A 10933-nucleotide genomic window follows, 5' to 3' on the forward strand; every position below is an offset into this window, starting at 1 on the left:
CTCTATAGTTTCCATATTTTTCCCACAGCAGCCACATCTTTCCTCTCTTTTCCCAAACCTTTTGAGAATAATCTCATTTACTGGTAGGCATTTCCACATAAAGTGTTTTAGCTTGGCCTTAACTTTTAGTTGCCACAATTTCTTCCACACACTATGTTTTCTTATCTCCCAACTAGTTTTAGCATTGCTTACTCTTCTATTACAGTGCTGGACATCTTCCTGTCTTGCTAATGCATAACCAATCTTCACAGTATATGTTCCAGTTTTGGAGAATCTCCAAAAAATTTTGTCCTTTCTTCTTTTATGCTAGTGGGGATGCATTCGATCAATTCAACAACTTTGTTGTAGAACCATTTCTGTAATGGCTCTTTTTTTCATTTCCCCTCTTCTATCATCTCACTTACCCATTCTAATTAGCAATCATCAGGTTTTTCAGAGGTCACTTTACCTCGTTCTAATTCAATTATCCATTTATCATTCCATATGCTTATAGTACTTCCATCCCCTATTTTTTTTCATAACCCAGCAAATAGAAATGTTTTGGCACTGTGTATACTCTTCCAGCTCTATGATGCTGAGTTTGCATTTTTTTTCATCCAATTTGGATCCTTCATGTATGTTGCCTTCATTACCTTGCTTACTAGGAAATTTGGGGCAATTAAGAATATCCAAATTTGCTTTGTAAGCAAGGCAGTATTGAAGGCTTTTAGGTCTCTGAAGCCTATTCTCTCTCTTCCTTTAACTTCTGAAATATTCTTCCAACTTTCTCAGTGAACACAGGTCTCTTTCTCTCCCTTACCCCATCAAAATCTAGCAATTCTTGTTGTGATTTCTCTACACAACCCTTTGGGGAGTCTAAAAACATGTCATTACATATGTTGGCATGGCCATTATGACTGACTTGATCAGTACTTCCTTTTCTTCTTAACTCAGTAGCTTTTGTTTCCACCTTTGGAGCTTGTAGCTGATTTTGCTCTTTACAAATCCAAACACTTATGTCTTAAATCTTCCAATGGCTATTGGTAAACCCAAATATGTCCCATTTATCACCTTTCTCATGTTGTCTAGTCCCTCCCTTACCTCTTATTTTATCTGGTTAGTGGTGTTTTTGCTATAGAAGATTGCTGACTTGTCAAAGTTCACCACTTGTCCAAAAGTTTTGCCATATTTTGCCAAGATGCTTTTCATTTTCAATGCCTCCTGTTTGTTTCCTTTGTAGCACAGTAAGCAATCATCTGCAAAAAATATATGAGAAATAGCAGAACTATGCCTATAAATTTTGATTCCTATTAGCTCATTTCCTGCCACTGCTTTGTTAAGTAGATTGGATAACCTTTCAGTGCAAATAATGAATAGGTAGGGCGATAAAGGGTCCCCTTGTCTAATGCCTTTACTTGGTTTAATATGCCTTACTTTTTAGCCATTTAAATTGAAGGAGTAAGACACATATGACAAACAAACCATGATCCATTTGACAAATATTGGATAAAACCCTATTTTCATCATAAGTCTCCCCAAAAATTTTCATTCTACTCTGTCGTAAGCTTTGGACATGTTAAGATTAATAGCCATGAAATGAGTTTTTTCTTTTCTCTTATTTTTCAAAAAAATGAACTATTTCATGAGCTATCATAACATTATTAAGGATTTGTCTGCCTGGAATGAAAGCAAATTGTGAATAACTTATACAGTGCTATAGCACCCTTTTCAATCTGTTTGCAATGATTTTCGAGATGATCTTATACAGAACAGTACATAAGTTGATAGGATTATAATTCACAACAAACATAAGTACTTTAGTTTTTGGAATTAAAAAGATGATGGTTTCATTCCCTGCTTTGAGCAAGTAACCAGTATGAAAGAAACTATTTATAGCGGACACCAAATCCTCTTTTATGATATGCCAATAATGTTGGAAGAAAAGTGGAGACATACCATCAGTCCATGGGGATTTGTTTAGATGCATTGAAAACAAGGCTTGTCTAATTTCTTTTTCTTCCACAGGCTTAATCAGCTGCTCATTCATCTGGCCAGAAATAGTGTTTGGAATCTCTGCTAGTATGTCCTCGAAGTTGTCAGGATTAGTAGTGGTGAAAAAGTTACTGTAGTACTCACTTAGTTCCTCTTCAATCTCCTTCCTATTCTTGAACCAAGTCCTATCATTTTTCTATAAAATGCTAATTGTGTTTCTTTTCCTCTTTGTCATCACACTTGTGTGGAAAAAAGCTGTATTTCTATCACTTTCTTTGAGCCATCTACTTTTTGTCTGGCTCCAATATAGTTCTTTCTCCTTGTATGCTTTGCTTAGTTGGGTTTTTATCTCTGCAATTCGACCACTTTTGCCCACATCATTTCCCTCCCTTACTTCATTGAGTTTCTCTTTTGGCTCTTTTATCCTTACTTTTGGAGTTTCCTTGCATCCTTTTATTCCATTCCAAAATAGCAACCCTACATTCCTTTATTTTCCTGGTCACTTTGTACATTCTGGAGCCTGTGAGAGCCTTACTCCATGCCCCTTGGATCACCTCCCTCGATTCTGAATTCTTAGTCCATCTTTGATCAAAATAAAACCTCTTTTTTCTCCTGTTTCCCTCTGGATTAGTGTCCATAATCAGGATGAAATGGTCAGATGCTTCATTATCAACATGTGTACATGATGCCTTGTCAAACTTTTGCATCCATTCAACACTGCACGGGCACCTATCCAATCTCTCTTTCACTTCCCCATCCCCCTCCCAGCAGTTACTCCACGTCCATGGTACCCCTTGGTAACCTATATCAATTAGGTCATTACCTCTTATGAAACTATTAAAGTCCCTAAAACTACCTTCAGCCCTCTCTCTCTCTCTCCTTATTTCTCCTCATTTGCCTTTATATCATTGAAGTCCCCCATCACTATCCAAGCCTCTTTCCAATCCTTTTTCTTGTTTTCTATATGTTTCCACTGTTCCTTCCTGGTATTACTAGCAGCACTTGCATAAAAAAGACACAAGCCATTAATGGTTTTTTGTTTTCTTGTCTTCGATACGTGCAACTATATACCAGTCAGTATTGCTCACTTGGTCAATGGAGACATCATTGTTCCAAAATAATGCTAGTTCCCCTGCTCTACCTATTGAGTTAACAAAATATCCATTCTCAAACCTGATTTTCTTCTGCACTTGTCTCATGTAATTTTGCTGATTTTTTGTTTCACACAAAAACACTACATTAGGAGAGTGGAAGTTAATTATTTCATTCAGTTGGAAAATTGTCAAGGGGCCTCCTACACCTCGACAATTCCACATCGTAGCCTTCATTTACACCTTGGAGGCATAAGATGGTTAGCCTCCAATTCCCCAATTGACATTGCACTGTTTATTTCTATTTTCATCGCTTTCACCTTGGGGATATCTGCTGCATCTTCCTCCATTGGTTGTGTTTCTTGTTGTAGGGCCTCTACTTTCCTTTTTCCTCCCAGTTTCCCTAACAAGTCCATGTTTGTACTCACTTGTAGTGGGGTTCGGTTTTGCATCACTCTTCTTTTGAATTGTCTCCTTTCTTCCTTCTTGATGTTGTCACTAGCAAGTGTTACTTCATGCTTCATCTTCATCTCCTCTAGCCCCTCCCTTTCTTCTACCATTACCATATTTTTTCCTATTTGACATTCATTGTTCTCCATCTCCATAGATTCTTGCACTATTACTTGGTTCATAGTGCTCCTTTCTTTGGGTTCTTCAATTGCCTTGTTTATTTCCTTTTTCTTCTCTTCGTTAGTTGGCATATTCTTTGTTTCTTCCTTTTGGCTCTCTTTTTTCTGGTCTTTCTAGTCCTGTAAGAATTCAGCCATCTATTCTCGTACACGTTTTTTCTCATGTGTTCTTGGTCTTTCGCTTCCTTTTTCTCCATCTCTACATGGTTCCTTCTATCAAATTTTATCTTGTTGTCCTTCATTCTAAACCCAACTGTTAAGTGACTGCATCTGTCATCTTTCTCTATTTCTTATTTTCTATCTCTTTTACTGATTCCACCCTTCCTTTTAATGGTGATACCATGATGTTCCCTACTCTCATCCATGTACCAAATTGCTCTTTTCGTTGCATCAATCCTTCTTTTCCTGCCACATTACATGACCTGTTACTGTGTCCTATGACCCTGCAGTTGTAGCAAAAGTCTGGACAACGTTCATACCTAAACTCAACCCATACTACCTGATCTTTACTTTTATTTTAGTCCCTTTGATCAGTGGTTGAGTCACATCTATTTCAACAATTATTTTCACGTGTCTTCCCTCTTTTCTTTCAGTTGCTGGAATTATCACCTTTCTTACAGAATTGAAGATTTCCTCTAATTTAAAGCCAACTGCTTTGCTCATCCAATGGATAGGGAGATTCCATCATTGTACGCAGAGAAACGCATGTTGAAAAAATGTTCTGTCCCTTTCGCAACCCACTTGCCATTCCTTTACTATGAGTACCTGATTATCCATTATCCATGGCCTACCTGACAGGATTCTTTTTTTTTTTTTTTTATCTTCTTTATCTTGCAGATGAAACTGGAACAAATTTGGGCCCAACTCTGTTATTTTCATCTTCTTGGGGTATCCCCATACATGGTTGATGAAGTTTTAGACCCCTGTGAAATTAGCAACTTTTTCCCCCAACGAGTTTTCCAACCAGACTGCCATGGCACCCTTGTATGCCTTCTTCAATGTCATCCCCACTCAGATCCACACCCTCTATTTCATTTTCCGATTGCTCAAACTTTTGAAAGGCTCTTGCTAGGAATTCTTCCATCTTGGAGAATATATTAGAGTGATGACAAGCACTATTTCTTGGACAATGAACTACTTAGCTGGTTAAACCTACTAAAGAGGCAAACAGACGAGCAAACAATATTACCAGTGAATCCAAAAGTAAACAGCAAAGATGTTAGAGAAGTGAAAGTTTAAAAATAGGTTGGTGGAGCCGACCGGCTCAAAAAGACAAAACAAAAGACTAACGTGAGAGAAATTAAAGAAGCCACAGTTCCGACAGAAAGAGTTAGTGCTCCACAAATTTGTTAAATGGATCATGTTTTGTTCTAGCATTTACTCCACCAATTACTAGTCTTGATCTCTGGTTCTAACTAGTATCGATTCTAAAATTCTGCGGTGAAATCTGGGTTGGGGCCAAGATAGTGTAGTGTTAGGGATTTGAAATTTGAGTTTTGAAAATTTGAACTTTTCAAAAGCTTTTACACCGAGAAGAGGTTCTATAAAGTTAGAGAGAAGGGCTCTCAAGTAGAAAGAGAGGCTCCTCTTATTACATAGTCAATAAGTATGTTTCTAAATACACTAGCTATTAGCTGTTGTTACAATTGGTTAAATTGATGCCAATTCCTAAATATGTCGGGGGAACCTGTAATTAAACCTTTTTTTGGGTACATAACTTGAAAGGTTAGTACGGTCATTTCGTGTAGCCAAATTGGCTGCAATTTGCATCCGAATTCTAAAAGGGATGCAAGTGTAATTAATCAAACTTGAGCGGAACAGGACACAATTGTCTCAGATGTTATTTTACTTTTTACCACAACGTTTAAAAACCTCGCCTTAAACCCCCACTGAACCGGACGGAAAATTAAACAGGGCCGTTGTGATAAAACCCTGAAACCAAGAAGTTCGTGGTAATTGGGACAACGGAGATGAAGGAGGACGAGAAGAAAGAGTTGGTAACGCCCGGGGAAGTGTTGGGGACGGCGTCAGAGTTAAAAGCAGGGAAAGGTGCCTATTTCTCAGCCAATGATAAAACCATTTATGCCTCCCTCACTGGATTTCGCTCTATCATCCCTGCTCCGATTGACGCCACTGACCAGGTATATATTTTTTAAATGTTAAAAATAATATTCTGTAGCGGTTGAACGTTGATGTTTAGAACTGGAATATTTTAGACACTTTAATTTCTGCTTAAGAGCATGCAGCTTTCTTCTTCTTCTTCTTTGTTTTTTAATTATTATTACATGTCTTAGTGTGCTGCAAACAAAGTCTTGAGTTGTTGATTTAAATGGTTTAGTGGGTCTGGAGCTTTTTTGTGCTGCAAATTATGAAGGGCTGTGTTTGGAATTTGTATTATGTGGAAATCTAGCTTAACTTGAATAGGAAAAAATGGTTAAAATTTGTAATTGCAGTTCTGACAGAGAACCTAATACAGCGTTAATGTATCTCTACCATGTTGTTTGGATAAAGTTGAATAGCTTAACGAATGGTGATGTTTGAACGTTCCGACTGAAGAGGTGATTAACGAGTTATATGGCACCAATGGAGCCTTTGTTTGGTTTGAGGAAATTCGGGAGGGAGGATAAGCTGATGGTCTCAGAGGGAAAGGAAGAAGTATTCAGATTAAGAAAATGAAGACGGGAAAGAGTCAATTTTGTTTTTGGAATTCAGAGAAGATAATGTTGGTTCTTTTGGTATTAAAGAAACCTTTTTATTGTATTTCTTGATCCAGATTTTGCCCCATTTTGGAACACAAACAATCATTGATCTTTGAATGGCTAGTTCTTCCTCTTGTTTTCCTGGCTTTTGTTTGTCAAAACCAATCCAATGACAAAAGATTGAGAATCTCGTAATCCTGTTCTCTGTTTACTATATTACTTCAAAGTGTCTGGTGCGGTTTTGATTTTAAGTAACCAGGATTCAGGATTGGAAATAGGATAATATTGTAAAGTTCTGGATTTGGTTAATATTTTCTGCTCATGGATATTCTTTTTCTCCGTCCTCTATACCTCTAAGAATGCCTTATTGTGGTTGTACATGGAATGCAAGGTTTAATTGCAGTTTTTTTTTTTTGTGGATCATTACCAGAGACCAACTGTGGAAGTTACTGGCCACAAAGCCCATGGTGCTGTTCCTGAGCCTGGGTCTGTTGTCATTGCTAGGGTAAGGTTTTGGTCTCATACTTTTCTTTTATTTTGTTTCTGGCTGATGCTCATGCTATATCTAGTTATGATATTTATAAGTGCCCCTAGAGAATTAGTATGTTTTAATCAGTAGGACTTGTGATGTAGCTTGAAACAGCAATTGTGGATAAGAAAGGATTTTGGGATGGTTAGTTATAGAAATTGTTAACGAAATAATGATAGAAGCGAGCAGCCAGCAATGGGATTTTAGAAGAAAGCAAAAAAGGAAGAGGAAGAGTAGGAATTTCTATTATCCAGCCCAATTTTCCATCCCAAGGTAAAGTTGTTTGGAGCTTCCAAAGAAAGCTGAATTAACATCATTAAGCCACCGTATTATTATTATACATTTCATCACCTCATATACTAGTTACTACTGACGTACATAGATGCCCACATATGTAAGACTTCTTAAGGAATAGTAACAACTAAGGAACTAGAAGCTAAGGAACCAGGAAGCCAAATTTTATCAAAGCACTTCTTAAAGTTTGACCCAGCACTACAAAAACCCTAATTTTAATGAAGGAGCCTGGCTTGGACAAAAGACTTCCTACTTGGGACACATTGACCTATTTCGGTACTCTCTGAAGGTGAAAAATTGCTTTTCAATCACTAAATTCCTAATAAAATGAAAATATAACTAATAGCTCAAAATCAATCTAAAGTGCATTACAGTTATCATAAACAGCAAGAAACTGACAGAATCAAGTCATCGACCAGTGTATGTATGCCCAAAACCTTTATGGTGTCTAATGTCTCTTGTATGATCATGTCTGGTTTATGTTTATCTCTGGTATAGAAAGAACCATGGTTTTCTAGGTAACCCTTTCTATGTTTCTGTCGTTTTTTCTATAGATAACAAAAGTGATGGCTAGAATGGCTTCAGCAGATATCATGTGTGTTGGTCCCAAGTCCGTAAGAGAAAAATTCACAGGCATCATCAGGTAAGGGATTTTGGTAAGGCATTATTAGGTAAGGGATGGATGCTACCCAACCATCCCTACCCCATCTTATCTCTAGTGATTTCGTCCAGTCAGCACTTAAGCTAACAATTAAACTCTCTGTGTTGCTCTCTCTCTCTCTCTCTCTCTGAATCATTGGCTAGATAAATTTTTATGGTAGGTTCATGTCAATGGATTTCCTCTTTTCAATTGCTTATTCATATGTCTTTGTGAACTATGCTTGTATTCTTAATCCGGAACAATATCTTTTGGTTCTGTATAAGGTATATGATACTTGGAGTCATACTTAGACATGTTACAAATTAGGTGTTACGCTTGCATTTCTGTATCCCGTTAAGTTTTATAATGCTATCTGCTCATATTGATGTTTCTTCAGTTCATGGGAATTGAAGTACCATAGAACTTCTAATTACGCACCTTGTCACTTGACACTAATTTTGTTGAATAGGCAGCAAGATGTAAGAGCAACTGAGATTGACAAGGTTGAAATGCATGCTTCTTTCCACCCGGGTGACATTGTTAGAGCGCTGGTTGTATCCTTCATGTATATAAATGTCATTTTCTTAACATTTATTCTTCCTAGATTTGTTGTCTTGGCTGAAGTTTTTCACATAGCAAAGCAGTACTGGTAGGATAGGCCTGGACACGTGATGCTTATCTTGAATTCCTTTCAGTGTTGGCTTATTTTATCATACCAAACTGGATGACACGTCTCAAGCACTTGAAATTGGTTAATTTATTGCAAGGCAAAGTGTATCCAACTGGATGATTTTCTCACATTTATATGATCAGCATAGGTATGTTGCAGTGTTTAGTACTTAAATTAAAAAAAAAAGAGGTTTTTTATGAAAGCAAAAAAGTTATTTAAACAATAGCTGCTCCCTGGTCTAGCAAAATGGTGGAATATTACTTGGCTTTCTAGAGAAATTTTTTTTGAATCTTTTGTGTTTAAATTTATGTGCCTTTTGTTGGTTAGTGTAACATGGTTGTTCTGTATGCATCAGTTTAATCACATTTACAGATTTTAGTTTCTTTAACCTCTTTCATCAGCTGTCCCTAGGGGATGCACGGGCATATTATTTATCTACTGCCAAAAATGAACTCGGTGTTGTATCTGCTGAAAGTTCAGCAGGTAGAGATTCCTGAATCATTTCGTCTGTTTTCTTATGGGATAGTTACCTTGATGATCCATGTATCTTAAACTTGTTGCTGTTTGAATTACATAGTTATGTCTATATACTCATAGTGTCAGTATGTGATTCTGCTCTGTGCTTGTTGGATATTTTTGATAACTCATGTAATTGCAATCTCAAAATACATTTTTGTGATGGTAGAAGAGGGAATGAAGGTGTTGTTTGGACAGTGAGGAACTGGAAGAACAAAAATTTGCAAGTGTGAGAAAGTAAACACTTGTTTGATAGTTTCATAAGGAGTTATAATAAAACATTAAATATTCAAGCATCTAAGAGCCAACAGAAGTCCAAATTTTCATATACACACGTAGGAAAGACAAGTCATTTTGAGTGCGACTTGGTAAAATGCTTTCCATTAAATGTACTAGTAGATGTTCAGTTAATGGTTATTAGTTGAATGATATTGTTTGTCCTTTACATTCTTGCTTTTGAATTTTGTAGTAACATCTTTTATCTGATTTTGGATCTTTTTTCCCCTTATTGTAGTATACAATACATTTCCTAGCCTAGACTCTAGCATATATGACTTTGGTTGAAATGTTTGCCAGTTGTTATTCTTTTAGAGGCATGTATACTTAGCTTTTCTTTCCATGTTTTGGTGTTGTTTTAGTCTGCAATGGACCTCATACTATAAAAAAATTGGAAGACAAAATGTAGGCTTTACATCTATAATGTGCTGTTTGGTGCTTGAAGTCTTCCCATTTTTTCCTTTTTCGCAGTCATATGCACATTACAACCTTGCAGACCCAATGATAGAAGCATAGAGCACAGCAGTTAAGAAAGTTTGCCCGGAACCTTACAGCCTTGCAGCCTGGAACTACTATACATATGGCATGTTCTTTTTTTACCTGATAACCTTCTAAACAATGACCTGATGGCAAACTTTTGGCCATTTCAAACTGTTATTGACCTCAAATGTGTTTTCATGTCAATTGTTACTTGGTACCCTAGTAATCCTCTAATTTTTACTTGTGATTTCATCACTGGATGCACTCAGGAGGTTTACATGACTTCTGATAGCTAGTTTAAACTTACAGGTGGGGAAATGGTTCCAATTAGTTGGACGGAGATGCAGTGCCCATTGACTGGTCAAATTGAGCGGAGAAAAGTCGCGAAGGTTGGAGCATAACATTGAACAGTGGCAAAATCTCTGCACACTATCTTCTATGCCCTTCTATTGTTGAAGATGGAGGACATCCTCCGATTTCTGTGCTGTGGCTTTTCACCTGTAATTTTTGCCTCGTACTAGTCCAGGTTTCTATGTAGGTTGTTGACTATATCCATTTCTTGTATGCTTAGTAGTATCAAAAAGTTAATTGTTCACGTTCTTTTGTTGCGCCAGTTGTTTTAGTTGCCCAACTGGAGATATGAAGTGTCTTAGTATGATAGCAAGATATTGCATATTTGTGATATGGGATGGGAGAGTTGCCTACTGGAATATTTTGCCCTTGAGCATCTATGATATGCCTCTGGTTTGGTGTATTTACTATTTTTTGAATATGGAGAATGGTTTTTGAAGCGTTTTTGATAAAATTTGGTGCAAAGTGTCGAGCATAACAATTTATTAGTACGTGCCAAAACAAGTTGGCTCAATTAGTAAAACAAGTTGGCTCAATTAGTAAGAACGGTCACTTCCTTCGTAAATAGTTTTATATTTAAATCTCTCTATCAATATCAATGTAAAAACTTTGTTGATGAACAATTTATAAGAATCTTTACAAATGACTTGTGATTCTGGAAATATACCCGGATCTGTGGTGATCGGGAGCTGAATTCATCCAAACATTTTCTTACCAAAACAAAGACATAAGCTGTATTAGCAGGTGTGTGTGTGTGTACGACAACAAGCTATAAAAGTAGTTGGAG

General features: G+C 36.9%; 1 protein-coding gene across 2 annotated transcripts; it reads left to right on the top strand.

Annotated features, from left to right (window-relative positions):
- Nucleotides 1–5533: 5533 nt before the first annotated feature.
- Nucleotides 5534–10549, top strand: LOC140003711 (uncharacterized). Of its 2 annotated transcripts, XR_011820940.1 has the most exons (7): nucleotides 5534–5832; nucleotides 6821–6895; nucleotides 7768–7856; nucleotides 8323–8407; nucleotides 8925–9006; nucleotides 9787–9898; nucleotides 10105–10549. XR_011820940.1 is itself a non-coding variant. In XM_072064367.1 (6 exons), the coding sequence occupies exons 1-6, from the start codon at nucleotides 5662–5664 to the stop codon at nucleotides 10194–10196; spliced, it is 594 nt and encodes a 197-aa protein (XP_071920468.1). In that variant the 5' UTR covers nucleotides 5538–5661; the 3' UTR covers nucleotides 10197–10549. The 2 variants fall into 2 exon arrangements, 1 of the variants encoding a protein (XP_071920468.1); XM_072064367.1 differs by lacking the exon at nucleotides 9787–9898 and having other exon boundaries at nucleotides 5538–5832.
- The last annotated feature ends 384 nt before the right edge of the window (nucleotides 10550–10933 follow it).

Source organism: Coffea arabica, chromosome 9c, assembly GCF_036785885.1.
Source record: "Coffea arabica cultivar ET-39 chromosome 9c, Coffea Arabica ET-39 HiFi, whole genome shotgun sequence".
In the NCBI taxonomy this organism is placed as follows: Eukaryota; Viridiplantae; Streptophyta; class Magnoliopsida; order Gentianales; family Rubiaceae; genus Coffea; species Coffea arabica.